General features: G+C 45.1%; 1 protein-coding gene across 1 annotated transcript in view; it reads left to right on the top strand.

Moving 5' to 3' along the window:
- MINDY3 (MINDY lysine 48 deubiquitinase 3) overlaps nt 1–21,835 on the top strand; it is a 201,060-nt gene that overhangs the window by 162,625 nt on the left and 16,600 nt on the right. Inside the window, exon 12 of the mRNA XM_075315624.1 lies at nt 8,806–8,878. Within this exon, the coding sequence (XP_075171739.1) occupies nt 8,806–8,878 (73 nt within the window). The remainder of the gene's footprint in view (nt 1–8,805; nt 8,879–21,835) is intronic.

Below are 21,835 nucleotides of genomic sequence, written 5' to 3'. Positions count from 1 at the left end.
TTTGGAAAAACACAGTAGCACCCGTGGTCGGTCGCTAAGGCAATGAGCTGTAGGCACAAATAAAACGTTAATACCGTGTTTCCCCAAAAATAAGACACTGTCTTATTATTTCTTGCCCCAAAAGACGCACTAGAGCTTATTTTCAGGGTAGGGCTTATTTCTGGGAAAACATGGGTTTGGAGGTAAGTTTATCCCTAAAAAAGGCAGACACCCCACCCACCTAGGAGAATCATACTTACCAGAGCCCGGACATCTGCATGGCTCCCAGGTCCTCCTGTGATCAACAGCGGACGCTTCCTTGTGTGCTCCCCAGCAGTGCTTCCGGCTGAAACACACACACCAGATCACGCAGGAACATCATATACACACACAGAAACATCTGGTGATACTGTGCTGCAACCGACCAGCAGCGCTGTGGAACGTTGGGACCTGCGCTGGAACAAATTAAAGCGTTCCACCACAGGTACTCCTATTCCACTGCGTCCCAGGTCCCCGAGGCTGAGCATTATCACCATGTGTGTGTGTTCCACCGCAGATCCTCGATATGTTCCACCGCAGGTCCTCGATATGTTCCACCGCAGGTCCTCGATATGTTCCACCGCAGGTCCTCGATATGTTCCACCGCAGGTCCTTGATATGTTCCACCGCAGGTCCTCGATACATTCCACCGCAGGTCCTCGATATGTTCCACTGCAGGTCCTCGATATGTTCCACCGCAGGTCCTCGATACGTTCCACCGCAGGTCCTCGATATGTTCCACTTAAGGTCCTCGCGTTCCACAGCTTCCCGTTCAGGGTCTGGTGAGTATGATTGCAGGGTCTGTCTTCTCTCTTTTGGGGATCTCCGCTTCCTTTAATGAAGTGTCCTGCAGCATTTATTAACTATTTTAGCTGCTTGGAGACGTCTACATTGAACCGCAACTAGGGCTTATTTTTAGGATAGGGCTTATATTTCAGCCTTAAGGGGGCTTTACACGCTACGATATCGCTAATGCTGAGTCGATGGGGTCACGGAATTTGTGACGCACATCCGGCCGCATTAGCAATGTTGTTGCGTGTGACACCAATGAGCGATTTTGCATCGTCGCAAAAACGTGCAAAATCGCTCATCAGTGACATGGGGGTCCATTCTCAATTATTGTTACTGCAGCAGTAACGAGGTTGTTCCTCGTTCCTGCGGCAGCACACATCGCTCCATGTGACACCGCAGGAACGAGGAACCTCTCCTCACCTGCCTCCCGGCCGCAATGCGGAAGGAAGGAGGTGGGCGGGATGTTACGTCCTGCTCATCTCCGCCCCTCCGCTTCTATTGGGCGGCTGCTCAGTGACGCCGCACGGACCGCCCCCTTAGAAAGGAGGCGGTTCGCCGGTCACAGCGACGTCGCAGGGCAGGTAAGTCCGTGTGACAGGTCGGGGCGATGTTGTGCGGCACGGGCAGCGATTTGCCCGTGTCGCACAACAGATGGGGGCGGGTACCCACACTAGCGATATTGGGACCGATATCGCAGTGTGTAAAGCGGCCTTTACTCCGAAAAGGCCGAAAATTCCTCGTTTTTACAAGCTCTATCTGCCAATATCTTCTTATGAAAATAGAGAATAACCCTTTTAAGGTGTAAATTAAATTCACATTATGAGAGTCCTACATTTGGCATAAAAGGCTCTAAAATATGAATAAAGCCGCAGTCCAACGTGATTTAATTTAATTCAGAGATCAGCCAATCAATGATCACTCTTGTCTCCGGTTTCCTCCCACACTACAAAGACATACTGATAGGGAGTTTAGATTGTGAGCCCCAATGGGGACAGTGATGATGATGTAGGTAAATTGATGCAGAATATGATGGCGCTATTTTACCGTAAATATTTAATTCCAGCATTTCTATGGTATTAGGATAAGGCAGAGAGATGTCTTATTTACACATCTGGTGCCAACTCTTTGAAAGTAATAATAGCTTATACTTGGCCTTGGTCATTCAGTTCTCATTGTTGCCGTTAATAACTTTTCTTTGATTCTGTCTATTTTTTTTTATTTTGAGCTAAAGAAAAAAAAATTCTCCACTATGACCTTAACAAATATACCCAAATGAATTAATTCTGTGACCATAAAGTCACAGGAAGAGCAAGTTTTGGTGACGGAGTCACTTCCATACGTGACTGCATGAAACTGGGAAGATCGTTCCCTTGAGACCTGATACTATTAGTAAAGAACACAGATTGTGCCACAGGCCGGTATCTGGTGGGATGAAAGAGCAATTATTTTCTTTCTTTGTTAGACAGAGAAAAAGCAGACGCTTCGACCCAAAAAGGCCTGTTTCACTAAAATACTAGTTCTTAACATTGCATTAAAGGGAATCTGTCAGCAGGGTTTTGGAATGTAATCTGAAAGCAGTATGATGTAGGGGCTGAGAACCTTATTCCAGTGATGACATTTACTGGGCTGTGTTTTGTTGTTTTGATACAATCTGTGTTTTATCACCAGGACATTATCACTACAGCAAGAAACAAAAAAAAACTGCATCTCCAAATAGAACACAGCAAGTGTAAATAGGCGCCAACTGCAATAACTACCCAAAACTCAATAAAAAAAATACAGCAGCGCTCTGTAAGTGCTTAACTATAAGCAAACATGGAATATATGAAACTTAAAATACATTAATGCAACAAAAAATATCTTAGAAAACTGAAGGTACTTTGCTCACAAATTGGCCATTTTTTTGTATTATATTTTATGTAGCATTAATGCATTTTAAGTTTCATATATTCCATTGTTGCTTATATCTTCTGTTTTAGAGAGTGCTGCTGTATTCTTTTGATTATCACTACAGAACTGGGTGTCTCGTGCCTCCTAGTCAAGCAATAATCCTACCACTGATTGGCAGCTTTTTGTCACTATATAATGTACACAGGAAGCTGCCAATCAGTGTTGTGAGCAGGATTACACAGGGCTGAGCATTCTGAGCTCTGCTAGATCTGCAGCAGAGAAGTGTCACGAGTGTGTCACGCTTGACAAACAGTCCTGTGGTGTCCGGCTGTAGAAGGTTGAAGTGTTTGGCTACACAAACTGCTCCCTGACATTCTCTTCTTCTCTGCTTGGGGTTTATCCCTTTCTGTTTAGGACCCTGCAGAGTTCCTCGCCTTTCAGCTATTAATCATCAGCAGTTCCTTGGTGTCCTTTTAAATACTCATTTCCCCTTGGTCTTTGCTGGTGATAGTTAAAAATGTATTCAGGCCTTTGATGCAATTAGTCGTCTTGTATCCATCTGAAGAAACATTCTTGTTCATTGCTGTACCTCTCCCCGAGTCTTCCTAGAGATAAGTTGTTGATGTACTTTCCCCCAGTTTGTGATCCCAGTGTCTCCTTTAGATCTTAGTTGGGTTGACTAAGCGCTCATCCCATCCATTCCCAACCTAGAGCTCAGTTCTAGGGTCAGTCAGGGTCCGGTATCCTGCTCGACACATAGGTACGGAACCTATCTAGGGAGGTCAGGGAAGCTAGGGGACAGCAGAAGGTTTCGTCAGAGGTCACGATCTCCCCCCTTCCCTAAGCACAGGGTTTCCCCTTTCCTGTCGTCGTCCTTGTGGTACTTCCCCATACCTAGTGTGAAAAGAAAACAATGATTCTATCGCAACTAAGTGACACTGGACTCGGGTCTCTGCCACTACATCATGCTGCTCTCAGATTACATAGCAAAAACCTGATTCTCTTAATCCCTCTGATATAACTGGGGCAGCCCCAAATCCATGTATGACTCTTATGTACTCACATTATTTATTTTTATATGTGATGAACTCATGCCAAGTTCCAAACCCATGAAAATCTTCCAAGACTGAGCCACTGCATGGGCCCGTACGGGTAATAGATGACCGGCATGTTATTCTGTGTGCAGGTGGCAGGCGTCACATAGAGCCAATGTCATCCCATAATCACTTCTCACTTTTACTTCAATGGTTTGTTGAAACAAGCAATGAGCGTGACCTGGCATAGTCCAAACAGAGCAGACGTGTGAAGAGAGAGGTAATTACACAGACTGACCCTCGTGTAAAGAGCAAGATCACCTCTAAACCTCTGTTTACGTCTTACATCTAGATGGGATCTCCTTATTTCGTGGAGAAGCTTGGAATATAATGTATGCGTTAGGAGGACCTTTTCCTGTACAGCCGTATTCAATACTGTCCTTTGCTGGTTGCAGAGTGGGTACTGGGTCTCCTTAGGAAAGTAATGTGGTGCAAGCAATGCCTGCTGGGAAAAATATATGCAAATCATCTATCTAAAAGCCATCTATAGGTAGCGACTAGTGATGAGCAGGCACTACCATGCTTGGGTGCTCAGTACTGGTAACTAGTGAAGAGTGGGCACTACCATGCTCTGTACTAGTATCTAGTGATGAGCGGGCACTACCATGCTCGGGTGCTCTGTACTCGTAACTAGTGATGAGCAGGCACTACCATGTTCGGGTGCTTAGTACTCGTAACTAGTAATGAGCGGGCACTACCATGTTGGGGTGCTTAGTACTCGTAACTAGTAATAAGCGGGCACTACCATGTTGGGGTGCTCAGTACTCGTAACTAGTGATGAGCAGGCACTACCATGCTCGGGTGCTCTGTACTCGTAACTAGTGATGAGCAGGCACTACCATGTTCGGGTGCTTAGTACTCGTAACTAGTAATGAGCGGGCACTACCATGTTGGGGTGCTTAGTACTCGTAACTAGTAATGAGCGGGCACTACCATGTTGGGGTGCTCAGTACTCGTAACTAGTGATGAGCAGGCACTACCATGCTCGGGTGCTCTGTACTCGTAACTAGTGATGAGCAGGCACTACCATGTTCGGGTGCTTAGTACTCGTAACTAGTAATGAGCGGGCACTACCATGCTCAGGTGCTCAGTACTCGTAACTAGTGATGAGCGGGCACTACCATGTTGGGGTGCTCAGTACTCGTAACTAGTGATGAGTGAGCACTACCATGCTCAGGTGCTCGGTACTAGTGATGAGCGGGCACTACCATGCTCGGGTGCTCGGTACTAGTGACTACTGATGAGCGGGCACTACCATGCTCAGGTGCTCAGTACTCGTAACTAGTGATGAGCAGGCACTACCATGCTCGGGTGCTCGGTACTAGTGACTAGTGGGCACTACCATGCTCGGGTGCTCGGTACTAGTGACTAGTGATGAGCGGGCACTACCATGCTCGGGTGCTCGGTACTAGTGACTAGTGATGAGCGGGCACTACCATGCTCGGGTGCTCGGTACTAGTGACTAGTGATGAGCGGGCACTACCATGCTCGGGTGCTCGGTACTAGTGACTAGTGATGAGCGGGCACTACTATGCTTTGTACTCGTAATGAGCAGTCAGTCGTTCAGACGGGCACGACTCGTTTACCGAGTATAGTGGAAGTCAATGGGGAACTCTAGCATTTTTTCGGAGCATGGTCGTCTTTGCTCATCACTAGTGACTACCCTTTAAGTCAACGTCTGAGTTTTAAAACATGGCTAGGGATCTCTGACCAACCGGAGACACCTATTTGTTCGGGGGGGTTGCTGCTTGGAATTTCATGCTGCCATATGCAGGCCTATACATTAAGATACTGAAATGTGTCCGGAAACAAAATGGTTAAATATGCATTTGTACAGACACTGAAGTAGCAGGGAAAACTGTGAGATGCGATCTCAAACCTAATAAGGAGCCTGCAGAATTCTGAGTGCAGCTCTGGAGAGAATTGAGAGATTAGAATCCAGGACCCCGGTGTTTCTAGGCGGTAGTGCTAGCTACTTGGCCACCATGCTACGAGACCCTGGAAATTAGGGGAAAACAGGGAAGATTGAGAAAAAAAGCAGTAGAGATGTTATTTAAAAAGAGATGGTGCCAATCAATTTGCAGCATCCGATGCTGCGGCTCGGTCACTGGTCTTTTGGTCGTCAGACGGGAGCCTCTTATCTGATGTATACCCGACCCCCACTTTTGTTTAGCTGGTTTGGCGCAACATCGTCATTGTACCAGTTCCCGGAAACCAAATGTTGAAGCCATATGCAAATTAGCCAGGCAGCGTATTGGGGGCGTGTGCACTCAGAGTACATGGACACACCCCAAATGCATTTTTAGGCAGCGAGTGCAGGTGGAACATTCAGAAGATGACAACTCCTTACGCAAAATCAGCTACTTGTAAGAGGTTTCTGGGGAAAGCAGAGCATCAGCTCTCGTGTTCCCGGGGTTTTCTAGGATGAGGTAGAGGAAGATGATGAGCTTTGTGCTTATTTCGTGCCGTGTGATGGGTATAGCTTGTGAAACTCGAGAAGCGTGGAAATCATTGAAATTCACTTATTTGTTTGGCAAGACGTAATTACCTAGAGGGAACTGAAATATTTGGATTATTTGGGAACTTTAGAATGAATCTGCCATAAGAATGCTATTAACTTTTTTTATGGCCTGAAAAGATATTGTATAAAACGACATGTCCGTGTCAGAGGAGCTTGTACTTCTCGACATATTGTTTCCATCGTGAGAACATGGGGCGTTTGGTGGACGCTTGCCTGTCTATAGCCGTGAATGCTGGAGCTCAACCTCATCTGGTGCTTTTGGTCACTACTGTGGGCTCTGAAGATGACGTTTTAGGTCAACCATGCACAACCTCTCCTGTTGCCAGAGGATTGGGTGGGGTAATAGAGGATTGAGCATGGTGAAACCCAACATGTCCAAGCCTTCACTCCCTAGAGGGAACTATCAGGGTGTCCCAATTCACATTAGTTCGCTGGCCAATCCTGCTCATCTCTAGAGGGAAGCCTTTTCGAATAGATCATGATCTGCTTACAAAACAGAACTAGTGGCACCAATTGGGCCCCCAAAGTGGCAATCTGCAGGCTGCAAATTTGTTTTACCCAAAAGGCCGTTCTTGTGATGTTCCTCTTTCTCAGTCCTTCTAAACAGCAAACTACTCTGCTGGTGTCATGCGATGTACAGCTCTGCACATAACAGCTGGCACGGTGGCATCAGACTCTGGTCACACTGACAAGCAACCTGAGGCTTCTGGATTGTACAGCCAGAGCCGGGCATCGGCTGGTTCAGGTTCACTGGTCTTCAGATCTGCAGGCGATAAGTCCTGCAGACTGCCGAGTAGGACCTAAGAGCTTAGGTTTCTGATTGCCAAGTGTAGCTGTCAGTTCTCCATTTAAGGCCAGTTTCACACATCCGGCATTTTGCCGCTTTGCCGGATCCGTAACACTCCAGTACAGTGAAATACAATACAATGGCATCGCGGCAAGCTCCGGTCCCATTCTGTCATGTGACCAGAGCTTGCCACGATGCCTTTGTACTGTATTGCACTGTACTGGAGTGTGACGGATCCGGTGAAATGCCAGATGTGTGAAACCGGCCTAAGGCACTGCCTCCTTTTAGGAGGCGCTGATGATAGCTTCAGTTTTTACTTCAGCGATTCCGGTCTTGGAGCTTTTCCTGTGACTTGTGATCCATGCTGCGCCTCTGAGTGGTGTGAGCGTTCCCCTGTTATGCGTTAGTTCCTCCCCTTCTTCATTGTTCCCCGGTACACATATCATTTCTCCTGTGCGTTTTGAGTGCTGTGTGTAGGAGTTTCCTTTCTCCCTTGTCTGTGTCGGTTTGTAGGGTTTTCTACTTGTGTTTTCCAGCCCACCCCAAGGGTGTGGGAGAGGGGGGATTAAGATCAGGATCCGGACAGGAGTTAGGGTCACGCTGGGGGCTCGGACATGGTTACCATGAAACCTACCTTCGAGATAAGGGAACAGCGCAGGGTCACAGTCTTAGGGCCAGCCGAAGACCCCCCGTCCTGTCTCCATTTACCCTGTGATAGCAGACCACAAAAAAGAGATCATACTCCTAAATAATTGTTCAACAAGTGGACCTGCAAAGGACGCATCTAGTTTATAGGCTTGTCCTGACTTTTTTCCAACTGGAGATGTGTAGGGGTAGAAAAATTGGACATATCAGGGCCAAGCATGCAAGTACATACAGGGGTAGAGGGGGTCTTTCAGCTAAAAGCGCTTGAAGCTAGCCGTGCACAAAATCCTTCAGAATACAATAAGATCAAGATATGATCATGTTATGTTCAGTAGTAATCAGGGGAGAAGGATTTCAACATGACTCATCCATGACTGATCCACTTTCATGTCTACAGACCTCCTAATTAGTATCTTGGTCAGTGGCAGGACTTTAAGCTTGCAGACCCCAAAACAAAATTTCCAACATGGCCCCCCATGCGTGGTATTGGTCTTATAAATGGCCTTAGGCCCTGGGTGGCACTCAGTTTAGTTATAGCCCTGAACTCTAGGGCTTCCATTCTTGCCCCTTTTGTGTTCATTCGTCAGGACTTCCACCATGTAACATAAATACATTTTGGTCGCTTGTTGTCCAATTCTGCCACCTCTAGATCCTTAGACAATTTCCAGAGCTCTCGCCTGTAAGTCGTCCCTTTTGATGAGTTAGTTTTCCCTCTAACCTCAGTCCGTGTCTGTTCTTTGTATTCTTTCTGTCCTTTTCACCTCCCGCTTATAAATCCCTGCGTTATTTATGGAGCTGATCTCCTCTGTGGATCTGTCACCATGCGTCTCACAATGTATAGATTTCCTCCATATTCTCATACATAAACCATGGGCCGGCTATAGGCTATTTATGACGTTTAGTCCTTTTATCTCGCTTCATGCATTTCAAGTTTTTCCATCTTACGTATTGGATTTATGGTCGGAGTACATCATTTATCCTGCTGAAAAATTCAGGGGTTGCATTTCTAGGAAATGTCAAATTCTGTGCTATAATTGGTGATGTTTTATATCTTTCAGGAATTGACGCTAGTTGCCCCAGAGTCGCCGTCAGAACAAGCAAGACGAATGTTCCAAACCTACGACCCAGAAGGTGGGTGTGCATTCTGTTCTCTGCATATAGCTGCCGTACTGTTTATAGAAATGGTTTCCTTATAATTAGACAACCTCTCCAGTGGTATACAGTCTAATACAAGGGTTGGGAAGTAATTTTCTCGAGGGGCCACATGAGAAACTGACTGGTGTGGACGACCAAACTAATAGACCAAAGATCAGAAAAGATTCAGCACAACAGCAGAAGTCAGTAGGAGAATCGCAATGGGCAAATCAACAATGAAGTCACTGGACAAGGTCCTCAAATCAAGGGACATATCACTAGTGATGAAGACACGGCTTGTACATAGTCTGGTCTTGGCATGTACATAGTCTGGTCTTGGCGTGTACATAGTCTGGTCTTGGCGTGTACATAGTCTGGTCTTGGCGTGTACATAGTCTGGTCTTGGCGTGTACATAGTCTGGTCTTGGCTTGTACATAGTCTGGTCTTGGCTTGTACATAGTCTGGTCTTGTACATAGTCTGGTCTTGGCGTGTACATAGTCTGGTCTTGGCGTGTACATAGTCTGGTCTTGGCGTGTACATAGTCTGGTCTTGGTGTGTACATAGTCTGGTCTTGGTGTGTACATAGTCTGGTCTTGGTGTGTACATAGTCTGGTCTTGGCGTGTACATAGTCTGGTCTTGGCGTGTACATAGTCTGGTCTTGGCGTGTACATAGTCTGGTCTTGGCGTGTACATAGTCTGGTCTTGGCGTGTACATAGTCTGGTCTTGGCTTGTACATAGTCTGGTCTTTTCTGTGGTAACATAAGGATGCGAAACCTAGATGATAAAGGAACAAACCAGAAGAAGAATCAATGCCTTTGAAATGTGGTGCTGGAAAGGATGTTATCAATACCATGGTTGACAAGAAAAACAAAGAAATCAATTTTGGAACAAATCAAGCCAGACTTGTCACTCAAAGCAAGGATCATCAAGCTGCAACTTGCCTACTTTGGATACATCGTACGAAGAGAGCAATCACTGGAGGACGGTCTGGTCGTTCGAATAGAAGGAACAAGGCGCAGAGGAAGACCAGCAACCCAATGCCTGGATACAATCAAAATGGCGGAGAAGACCCTGGTGGACCTTCTAGGCTGCACAAGATCGATGTTCCTACAGAGCATTCATCAATGAAGTCAGTGTGGCTAGAGTTCTACTTGTAGGCCCTTAAATACACCATGTTCCAAGTTATTATGCAAATGATATTTTTCTCTGATTTTCCTATATGGTTGGTGCAAATGACAGTCAGTCTAATAAAAGTAATCACCCGTTAGAGTATAAATCGAATTTTATTGTAGAAACCTCCCAATGATAACAGTATAATCTTCCTGTTCCAAATTATTAGGCACAGTAGAGTTTCTAAACATTTTATATGTTTTAAAGAAGTGAAAATGTTCATTTGTGGAATTTGCAGCATTAGGAGGTCACATTCACTGAAGTAAAAAGCTATTTAAATCCAAAACATCCTAACAGGCCAAGTTACATGGTAACATAGGAACCCTTCTTTGATATCGCATTCACAATTCTTGCATCCATTGAAGTTGTGAGTTTTTGGAGAGTTTCGGCTTGAATTTCTTTGCAGGATGTCAGAATCCCAGAGCTGCTGTATTGATGTGAACTGCCTCCCACGCGCATAGATCTTTTGCTTGATGATACTCCAAAGGTTCTCTATAGGGTTGAGGTCAGGGGAAGATGGTGGCCACACCATGAGTTTATCTCCTTTTATGCCCATAGCAGCCAATGACACAGAGGTATTCTTTGCAGCATGAGATGGTGCATGAATATGCATGAAGATGATTTTGCTCCTGAAGGCACATTCTGCTTTTTGTAACATGGAAGAAATTTCAGTCAAAAACTCTATATACTTAGCAGAGGTCATTTTCACACCTTCAGGAATCCTAAAGGGGCCTACCAGATGTCTCTCCATGATTCCGGCCCAAAACATGACTCCTCCACCTCCTTGCTGACGTTGCAGCCTTGTAGGGACACGGTGGCCATCCACCAACCATCCATCACTCCATCCATCTGGACCATCCAGGGTTGCTCGACACTCATCAGTAAACAAGACTGTTTGAAAATTAGTCTTCATGTGTGTCTGGGCCCCCTGCAACTGTCTCTGCTTGTGAGCACTGGATAGGGGGGGCCGAATAGTAGGTTTATGCACCACAGCAAGCCTTTGAAGGATCCTACACCTTGAGGGACTCCAGAGGCACCAGCAGCTTCAAATATCTGTTTGCTGGTTTGTAATGGCTTTTTAGCAGCTGCTCTCTTAATCCGATGGACTTGCCTGGCAGAAACCTTACTCATTATGCCTTTATCAGCACTAACACGTATGTGCTCAGAATCAGCCATATATCTCTTCACAGTACGATGATCACGCTTAAGTTTTTGTGAAATATATAATGTTTTCATCCCTTGTCCAAGGCATTGCATTATTTGATGCTTTTCGGCAGCAGAGAGATGCTTTTTCTTTCCCATGTTAATTGAAAACTGTGACCTGCTTAATATTGTGGAACATCCAGTTTTCCTTTTTATTGGGCCTCACCTGGCAAACTAATTATCACAGGTATCTGAGATTGATTTCACTGATCCAAAGAACCCCGAGACACAAAACCATCAATGAGTTTCATTGGAAAAAAAAGTAAATTAATCACTATGACACTTAAATCCAATTTGCATAATAATTTGGAACATGGTGTAATACAATTAATTATAATTAATGCTTATCGCTTACTATTGAGCAGAATTAAATAACTACACCCCCTATATACAGTATGAACCCAGACACAGCCCCCCTATATACAGCATGACCCCTCACATAGTTCACTACATACAGTATGAGCCCTCACACAGCCCCTAAACACAGTATGAGCCCCGCATAGCTCCCCTATATACAGTTTGAACCCCTACATAGCCTCCCTATATACAGTATGAGCCCCACACAGCCACCTATATACAGTTTGAGCCCCTCACATAGCTGCTCTATATACCATGAGAGCCCAAACACTGCTCCCCTATATAGAGTATGAGCTCCCGCACAGCCTCCTATGTACAGAATGTGCCCCCACATAACCTGCTTTATACAGCATGAGCCCTACCAAGCCCCCTATGTACAGTATGAGCCCCCACGTAGCCCATCTATATATAATGTGAGCCCCCACATAACCACTCTGTATACAGTGTGATCCCTCACAGCCCTTGTATATACGTTATGAAAATACAAACCAGCCCCTGTACGCAGTATGAGCCCTCACACCACCCTCTATATACAGTATGAGCCCTCGCACAGCCCCTATATACAGCATGAGCCTAGTGTAGACCCTATATAGTGAGCCACCACACAGCTCCATATATATAGTATGAGCCCCACATAATTTCTTTATATAAAGTATGAGCCCCTATATACAGTATGAGACCCCCACATAGCCCCTCTATATACAGTTTAAGCCCCCACATAGCCCCTCAATGTGCAATATGAGCCCCCTCTGTATACAATGTGAGCCCTCACATAGCCCCTCTATATACAGTGTGAGCCCCCATATAGTTTCTTTGTGTGGATGCAAATAGCGGTGACATGTGGCAGCAGTGGCAGAATACGGGCGGCGAGGGAGGGCATGGTGCAGCCCATGATCCACTGTTTTTAACCCTTCGCTGTCTTGATCTGGAACAGGCAAAGGGCCGGATGTGGCCCGCATGCCACACTTTTCCCACCCCTGATCGAATATCATAGCTTGGCTGGATTTTTGTTGCATGATGTATAATAATACATCATGCAACAAAAATCCATCCTTGAAAGGGAATCTGTCAGTACGGTGACCCCTCCTAAGCCGTCTTTATTGGCATGAAGGTCCTAGGAAGCTGATAAAGTGATACCTTGTTATCTACGATCCGATGTATTATTCCAGAGAAGTCCACGATTTCTTAATATGTAAATTTAACGGTTAAGATCTATAGGCCGGACATAGATCTGCTTGAGGATCTGCCTCTGAGGCTTATTTTAAATGAAAAGGGGGAGTTACCAGTGTGAGACATGTATTGACTGACAGTTTGCTCTCTTGATCTACATGTCTCACACTGGTAACACCCTCTTTAATTTATAATAAGCTCTGGAGGCAGATTCTGAGGGATATGTGTCGATTTTACCAGCTCATTTTCTCAGTAATGACAGTACCGTCGTGATTTCACTTAAAGGAACACACAGATATATCTCTCATTTCTCCTCAATGTTCCTTTTGTGCCGGCCATATATACAGATCTTCCAGGCGGAGTATCTAAGGCATCAATGTGTGAAGGTGGTGAGGTACCGGACTATAAAAGCCAGACTATATAGTAAAGCTTCACTTCTACCACTAGGGCACGTCATAATACAACCCTTCCTGGCAAAATAAAACTTTTCAATGGGAAGAATAAACCACAGAAGTGCTGTTTCCAGTGGCGGTGCTGGTATAAGTGCAGAGTGGGGAAATTATAATCTATTGTAACCTCTGCGCGCATTGTATAAATCAATCCATCCTCCGTTATACGGCTGCGGTCAATCAAGCCCTAAAAGTATGGTATAAATAATCACATAAATGGGAGAATTGTATAAAATCTCGGCAGACAGTAAAGTGATACGGGAAATCAGATTTGTATCTAAGCTGCTAGGAGAGAAGTGAATGTGTCCATGTAGCACAGCTGCCATCTCAATTAACCCGGCTTTTAATTGACTTAAGAAACTCGATCAGGACGTACCTCAGCTCATATGCGGCTCCATGTGTCCGATAAATAGTCTAACAGATATTTTCTTAGTGGAAAGGGTCCGATTTGTGTGATTTTGGCCCCCTAGCCTGTATATACTATTATATTACCATAAATTGTTCTATAGATCTGGTTCTGACTCTTTTTAGCACAGGAAACCTTGAAGGCCATGGACAACCGTAACATGGTAATAATGTATTTTACATAGCTTAGTGGTTACCTTGAGTTAAAAAAGTTGCACTAAGCTTCAGCCTGCAATCTTCAATCCTTTCTTTATTTTACAGACCCCCTGATATGTAGTTTGCAGCTTGATTTTTCTCATGTTGATGTGTCCCTCCCAGTAATACAGGCTGGATGTGAGCCTTGTGCGTCACTAGCTCTCCCCGAGGTCAACCATCTTTTTACCTATGTAGTCTTCTACTAGGCATTGCTCCCACTAGCCAGTTTCCTACTCCACACTAATGAGGGGCAAATACCCCGAAACAGCTGTCTGTGGCTAGATACCATGTTTTGGTATAGGCGGTTTCCTTGACTGGAGACTGCCCTTCCCGTGGTTTTTCCTTCCTGGTGAAAGACCTGGCTAGTTTTCCTGCCAGCGTTGAGAAACATGTGATGGTGTCTCCACTGCATTCTTGTTTTGTCACTAACTCTCATGTGTCAGCACAGCTTCATTCCTGCACTGATTTTCCCTTCTTAAACTCATAGGGGATTTTCTATGCACTGTGCCTACACTGATACTGGGAATTATGATTCCCCCCTCCCCTCTGCCATTAATGTTCTCCTCTATAACCTTTAAGTCAGATGAATGCCTGCTCATAAATGTTGTTTCACAAGGCCAATTTTTGCCCAAAAACGAGCAGTGATTGTTACCGTATATACAACTTGATCTGAGCTCTTTTAAGACCCCATTCACAAGCTGGATAAACTGTGCGAGGGCAGGAAAATCATGAACGGGATTGTCTGAGCATAGGTATTTGGTGACCTAATAAGGGAAGGCAGAACCGTTGGGGTTCTGATCCCCGGTGCCCCCAACCTATCAGCTGCTTTTTGTTTTGGCGGCCGGATGTAAACCCTTACGCCCCTTTCACACATCAGTTTTTTGCCATCAGTCACAATTCATTTTGTTTGTGGCAAAACTGATGCGACGGATCCGTTTTTCGACGGATCCAACTAGCTGGGAGCTAAATAATACTTGGAGCATGCTCGGTTAGAAAAAAATGAATCCGTCGCCGGATTCTGTCATTTGACGGATGACAACGGATCTTGCGCCCATAGGCTTCCATTCTACCAAATGATGGACGGCGACAGATCCGTCGCTGTCCGTTTTTTCGACGGACACAAAAAATGTTTACTGTGGACGTCTCCATCCGACGGACAAACATTTTTCGACCGATCCGTCGAAAGATGGCTGAAACCTGAGGCAATCCGTCGCGAATACAAGTCAATGAGAAAAAACTGATCCAGCGGCATCAGTCGCTGGATCAGTTTTTTTTTTTTTTCCCAAAATTCGACGGATTGTGACTGATGGCAAAAAACTGATGAGTGAAAGGGGCCTTAGAATGGTGCTGCGCCTAGCAGCTACAAATAAAGTGTAGCGGCTGCTGCTGACTATTACAAAAACTGACACCGCTCCTATCCTTGCATCGAGGCCTTGCTGCAGCACCCAGAGGCATACAAGCATCCACTACACCTAGATGGGAGCTGCACTCAGCAGTTTTGTTCAGTGTTTCCATCGAACCACCGGTGGAGTAAAATATAAACTTTTCTGATCAGCAAATGGATGTAGCGGGTCCCACTGGTTGTTGCCAGTTCTGAGTTGATGCCACTGCTCGACAACTTCCAGTTTCGAAGGGAAGTAATCATGATGCACTAAGTTTCCTTGGCCGACAACTGCGTCTACGATACTCAACATTTGCCGTTTCTTGGTGCTTCGTCAAAAGAGCTTCTTGAAGCCCAGTCTTTGAACTCTTTGTCTGGTAGAGACCTTGCTGATGAAGTATAATTACCTTATGCCTTGCTGCTGTGCTCAGTCTTGTCATGGTATATGGTCTGTGACCTGAACGGTCTTCCACAACCTCACCTTTTGTAGTACAGTTTGTCTGTTCCTCACGCAGTTTTAAGCCTCTTACACAAGTTTGTTTCAGTTATGACTGTGGTTCAACCTACATATGCCTGTGGTTCAACCTACATATGCCTGTGGTTCAACCTACATATGACTGTGGTTCAACCTACATATGACTGTGGTTCAACCTACATATGACTGTGGTGCAACCTACATATGACTGTGGTGCAACCTACATATGACTGTGGTGCAACCTACATATGACTGTGGTGCAACCTACATATGACTGTGGTTCAACCTACATATGACCGTGGTTCAACCTACATATGACCGTGGTTCAACCTACATATGACCGTGGTTCAACCTACATATGACTGTGGTTCAACCTACATATGACTGTGGTTCAACCTACATATGACTGTGGTTCAACCTACATATGACTGTGGTTCAACCTACATATGACCGTGGTTCAACCTACATATGACTGTGGTTCAACCTACATATGACTGTGGTTCAACCTACATATGACTGTGGTTCAACCTAGATATGACTGTGGTTCAACCTAGATATGACTGTGGTGCAACCTACATATGACCGTGGTTCAACCTACATATGACCGTGGTTCAACCTACATATGACCGTGGTTCAACCTACATATGACTGTGGTTCAACCTACATATGACTGTGGTTCAACCTACATATGACTGTGGTTCAACCTACATATGACTGTGGTTCAACCTACATATGACTGTGGTTCAACCTACATATGACTGTGGTTCAACCTACATATGACTGTGGTTCAACCTACATATGACTGTGGTTCAACCTACATATGACTGTGGTTCAACCTACATATGACTGTCGTTCAACCTACATATGACCGTGGTTCAACCTACATATGACTGTGGTGCAACCTACATATGATTTGTGGTTCAATGTACATATAAAAATGATCTTTATCGCTAGTAATGAGTGAGCACTACCATGCTCGGGACTGAAACCGAGCAGGTTGGACGCTCGGATTGGCGCGACTCATGTATAATTGGCATGTGAAATCTGAAAAATGTCTCCATCCAGAGATGCCGTGTCCCTAAGGGTTAAACATTAAAAAATTCTCTGTCATTAACGTTGCTGCCTCATTCTGCACCCCGGGCAGGCGGCCTCTACACTATAAAAGTGACAAAACATGATTCATTCTAGGAGATAACATAATAATGAGCACACAGAATACTTCATAGCTGAGTTCTGATATCCAGAGCCAAAAGTTCCTAATTCCTCCTCTTCAGCACATTCATGTCGTGCCCCGGTCACACGTGACCGCTGCGCTTGTCATATTTCATCCTTCTTTCTTGTAGCACATAGACTGTTGTTTTATCTCGGTTTTTGTTATAGCAGTAGATTACAGGGGTCTTCCCTTGTAACGTGAGTGATAGAAGCTGGAGGAAGCGTGTAATGATCTGCGCTGCTGTAAATACACCGAAGGTCCAGTCCGTGAAGTGGATGAAAAGGTGCTTTATTTACGCGTTTCGGAGTCAAACCCCACTCCATCAGAAGAGGCACCGAAACGCGTAATCACCTTTCCATTCACTTCACAGACTGGATCTTCAGTTTATCTACAGCAGCGCAGATCATTCCTTGCTTCTTCCAGCTTCTATCAGTCACCTCCAGCTTACGGCTCGTGGATTTTGCGGCAGCTGTGTTTTTGCTTTTATACTGGTTGTGTCACACAGCCACACAACGTGAGCGCCCTGCTCTCTTTCCCTTTTTCTTTTATTGGGTCAGACCCTGTTGTGCTATTTCTCCACAGTAGTGCTTGTAACATGATGGTATATCACTAGGATATGTTTTCAGTTTGGTGATGGTCTGACCTCTAGACTCCTGAAAAATAGGGGGATTTTGCACTGTTTAAAGCCCCCTTCACACGTCCATGAAAATCACGCGCGTCTTTCACGGACGTGTCAAAGTTGCGTATTGTCCTCCGTGTGCAGTGTTTATGGCACTCGTGTGTTCTTCGTGTTATCCATGATAACACACGGAGAACGGGAACTTTTTACTCACCTGTCCCTGGCGTTGCTCTCCATGGTGCTGATCTTCGGTCTCCGGTCCTGCCGACTCCCCACTGCTGCTGCTGCTTCCAGGCATAATGAGCAGGGAAGTGCCAGCAGCGGCAGAGACAGCAGCACTGGAGATGGTGAGTATAGAAATTCTTTTTTTTTTTTTTTTACAGACACGTGTGTTTTCACCGGTGCGTGTCACATGGATCACATCCGTGCAGTCCGTGTGAGACCCGTGATGCCGGAGAAAAACTGACATGTCTACGTGTGAAGCACACGGTCACATGTATGCTCCACACGTACACACGGTCCATGGCAAAACACGCACGTGTGCACAGACCCATTGATTTTAATGGGTCTACGTGTGCCCGTGTCTCTGGCACGTGAGGAAACGGACCAAACACCTACCGGAGACACGGACGTGTGAAGGAGGCCTAAAAGGAATCTGTCAGCAGGTTTTTGCTTTGTAATCTGAGATCTGCTTAATGTAGGGGCAGAATCCCTAATTCCAGCGATGTGTCACTTACTGGGCTGTGTTTTAATAAAAATCTGTGTTTTATCAGCTGGAGATTATCACCACAGGACTCGGTTTCTTGTGCCTCCTGGTCCAACCACGCCCCCACCACGGATTGGACGCTTTGGCAATTTTGTTCCATGTAAATACAATCAGTGGTGTAGGCGGGGTTATACAGATCTCTTTATTCTGCACTCTGCTAGACCCGCAGCCGGGAAAACAGTGATTCTATCAAAATGACAGCAAACAGCTCGGTAAGTGACACTTCGCTGGAATCAGGGTCCCAGCCTTTACTTCATGCTGCTCTCAGATTACAGACCAATAATCTGGAGACACACTCCCTTTTAGTTTTTACTGCGGACACGCCCCAGGCCACCTGACTGTTGCTCATGCACGAGTTGTACTATTGCTGTAATTGGAGTCACAGGTGACCTGATGAGGGCCTAACCCAAAAGTAAGTCTTCCTCATCCTCCCTAAGAATAGAGGGGGATGCAGCCGCCATTAGGGGGAGCGGCGTATGCATTTATATTATCCCTCTGATCTGGATGAGCTGTCACTTGTGCAGAATGTTATTATCTCAGACAATGACCGCACGATCTCTCATCCACATGTTACAGGTGAAATCCGAAAAGGAAAATGACTGATATTGCAAATTTAATATATTGGCAATTTTACCAATTTCTGTGCGGATTTTACCCTTTGCAGTGTGCGGTGTCTCCTCTATGAAACCTGTGAGGACAACCACGATTTGGTGCTGATTTTCCACAAATCTTGGGTGGATGTGTCCTGTGAGAGCTCTTCATGTATTTGGGTCCTAGTTAGTCTAAAAATAAAGCCAAACTAAAAGCCGGCAGCAGCAGCAATGAGCGTGCCTGCTTACTGACTGTTTCCGTATAGAAGGAGGTTGATTGTTCTATGCTACATGGAGTAAGTAAGAGAAGAAAAGGAAGTTATGGGAATAAAACAATGAAAAGGTAGCACTATAGAAAAACACTGATAGCACATCGCAGAGTCGCACTACACGCAGCACAATCACTATTATTACATGACTGACTCGGCTCTGCTACTCCTCTATGATATACATATACTAGATTTACGTTACATACGCAATGATAGGAGGGGGCTTCACTGTAATTGAATTACTTTGCAGTTTATTTGGATTAGATTAGCAGTGTCCCCCCGAGGAAATGCAGCAGGTGTGAGCGCGGAGAAGGAACGGCTACCACAGTCTTGTGTTTCCCGGACACTTCATCTTCAGTTCCTGCAAGAACGGATCCGTATATTGGATCCCTATATACTTATGGGGTCTACAGTGTAGTGTCCAGCTGTGCCCCTAGCCAGCCACTTGTCACCTAAAACTGATGTGGCTAATTGGGTCCAACCACGAAGAGGTGCATAGAAAGAAAAGAAGAAAGAATCCAGGTCGGCACAACGACGCAATTGTATTACATATATGATTGATAAAGGAGCAAAACCTAAACAGTAAAAAGTGCTCACTGGGTGGTGCCTAAATCCTCTAAGCAAAAAGTGATTATAAAATCAAAGGCCGTAAAAAGGGGATAGTATCAACTAGTATCATCAACGAAGTGAAAACATTTATTGACTTTAAAAAAAAAAAGTGCATAACAAACAGATAACATATATACATACAGTTGAAACCAGAAGTTTCCCTCCGCTCTCTATAAAGACACATTTGCAGGTTTTTCCCTTCGCTCTCTATAAAGATACATCTGCAAGTTTTCCCCCTCCGCTCTGCAGGTTTTTCCCTCCGCTCTCTATAAAAACACTTCTGCAGGTTTTTCCCTCTGCTTTCTATAAAGACACATCTTCAGGTTTTCCCCTCTGCTCTCTATACAGACACATCTCCAGGTTTTTCCCTCCGCTCTCTATAAAGACACATCTGCAGGTTTTCCCTCCGCTGTCTATACAGACACATCTGCAGGCTTTTCCCTCCGCTGTCTATACAGACACATCTGCAGGTTTTCCCCTCTGCTCTCTATACAGACACATCTCCAGGTTTTTCCCTCCGCTCTCTATAAAGACACATCTGCAGGTTTTTCCCTCCGCTCTGCAGGTTTTTCCCTCTGCTGTCTATAAAGACACATCTGCAGGTTTTCCCTCCGCTGTCTATACAGACACATCTGCAGGCTTTTCCCTCCGCTGTCTATACAGACACATCTGCAGGTTTTCCCTCCGCTGGTTTTTCCCTACACTCTCTATAAAGACACCTCTGCAGGTTTTTCCCTCCGCTGTCTATAAAGACACATCTGCAGGTTTTCCCCTCCGCTCTCTATAAAGACACATCTGCAGGTTTTTCCCTCCGCTCTCTATAAAGACACATCTGCAGGTTTTCCCCTCCGCTCTCTATAAAGACACATCTGCAGGCTTTTCCCTCCGCTCTCTATAAAGACACATCTGCAGGCTTTTCCCTCCGCTGTCTATACAGACACATCTGCATGTTTTTCCCTCCGCTCTCTATAAAGACACATCTGCAGGTTTTTCCCTCCGCTGTCTATACAGACACATTTGCAGGTTTTCCCTCCGCTGGTTTTTCCCTACACTCTCTATAAAGACACATCTGCAGGTTTTTCCCTCCACTCTGCAGGTTTTTTTCCTCCGCTGTCTATAAAGACACATCTGCAGGTTTTCCCCTCCACTCTCTATAAAGACACATCTGCAGGTTTTCCCCTCTGCTCTCTATAAAGACACATCTGCAGGTTTTTCCCTCCGCTCTCTATAAAGACACATCTGCAGGTTTTTCCCTCCGCTCTCTATAAAGACACATCTGCAGGTTTTTCCCTCCGCTCTCTATAAAGACACATCTGCAGGTTTTTCCCTCCGCTGTCTATACAGACACATCTGCAGGTTTTTCCCTCCACTCTCTATAAAGACACATCTGCAGGTTTTTCCCTCCGCTCTCTATACAGACACATCTGCAGGTTTTTCTCACTATCTGACATGAAATCAGAATAAATCTTTCCTGTTTTAGGTCAATTAGGAACTAAAATTATTTATATTTGCCAAAAGACAGAATAATGATAGAGAGAATGTTATAAGACATTTTTATTATTTTCTGCAAAGTCAAAAGTTTCCCTCTTTGTCATTAGTATTTGGCACCATTGCCCTTACACTGTGTGACTTGGGTCACACGTTTTGGATCCTTCCACAAGCTTCTCACAATAGTTGGTGGAATTTGGGCCGATCCCTCCTGACCGCACTGGTGTAGCTGAGCCACATGTATAGCTATTATTTTGTAATGTGATACGTGGCGTCTTCCACCGTTGGGTGCTACATATCGACAACGCTTGCTTAGAGCTCCATATTACAGACCTATATTGGCTCGATCATCCTCTATAATGGATCTCTATTGATACTGGGCTTTGAAATTGTAAAATTATTAAATTGTTTATTAGGTTTTCCTCTGGAAATTGTCCATGAATCATGTTACAACACAATTAACAAAAAAAAATCCAAAATTCTTAATTTTCGCTGGTCTTTTTCCAATTTAAGTGGGGATCCTGTTCTGGGTTAGGCTGGTATGTGTCGTCGGCAGGAATCTATATGTAATTAATGGACAGAAGTACAGTT

The sequence above is a fragment of the Anomaloglossus baeobatrachus genome, chromosome 6 (genome assembly GCF_048569485.1).
Source record: "Anomaloglossus baeobatrachus isolate aAnoBae1 chromosome 6, aAnoBae1.hap1, whole genome shotgun sequence".
Taxonomy (NCBI): domain Eukaryota; kingdom Metazoa; phylum Chordata; class Amphibia; order Anura; family Aromobatidae; genus Anomaloglossus; species Anomaloglossus baeobatrachus.
This window is presented reverse-complemented; position numbering and strand designations above follow the sequence as displayed.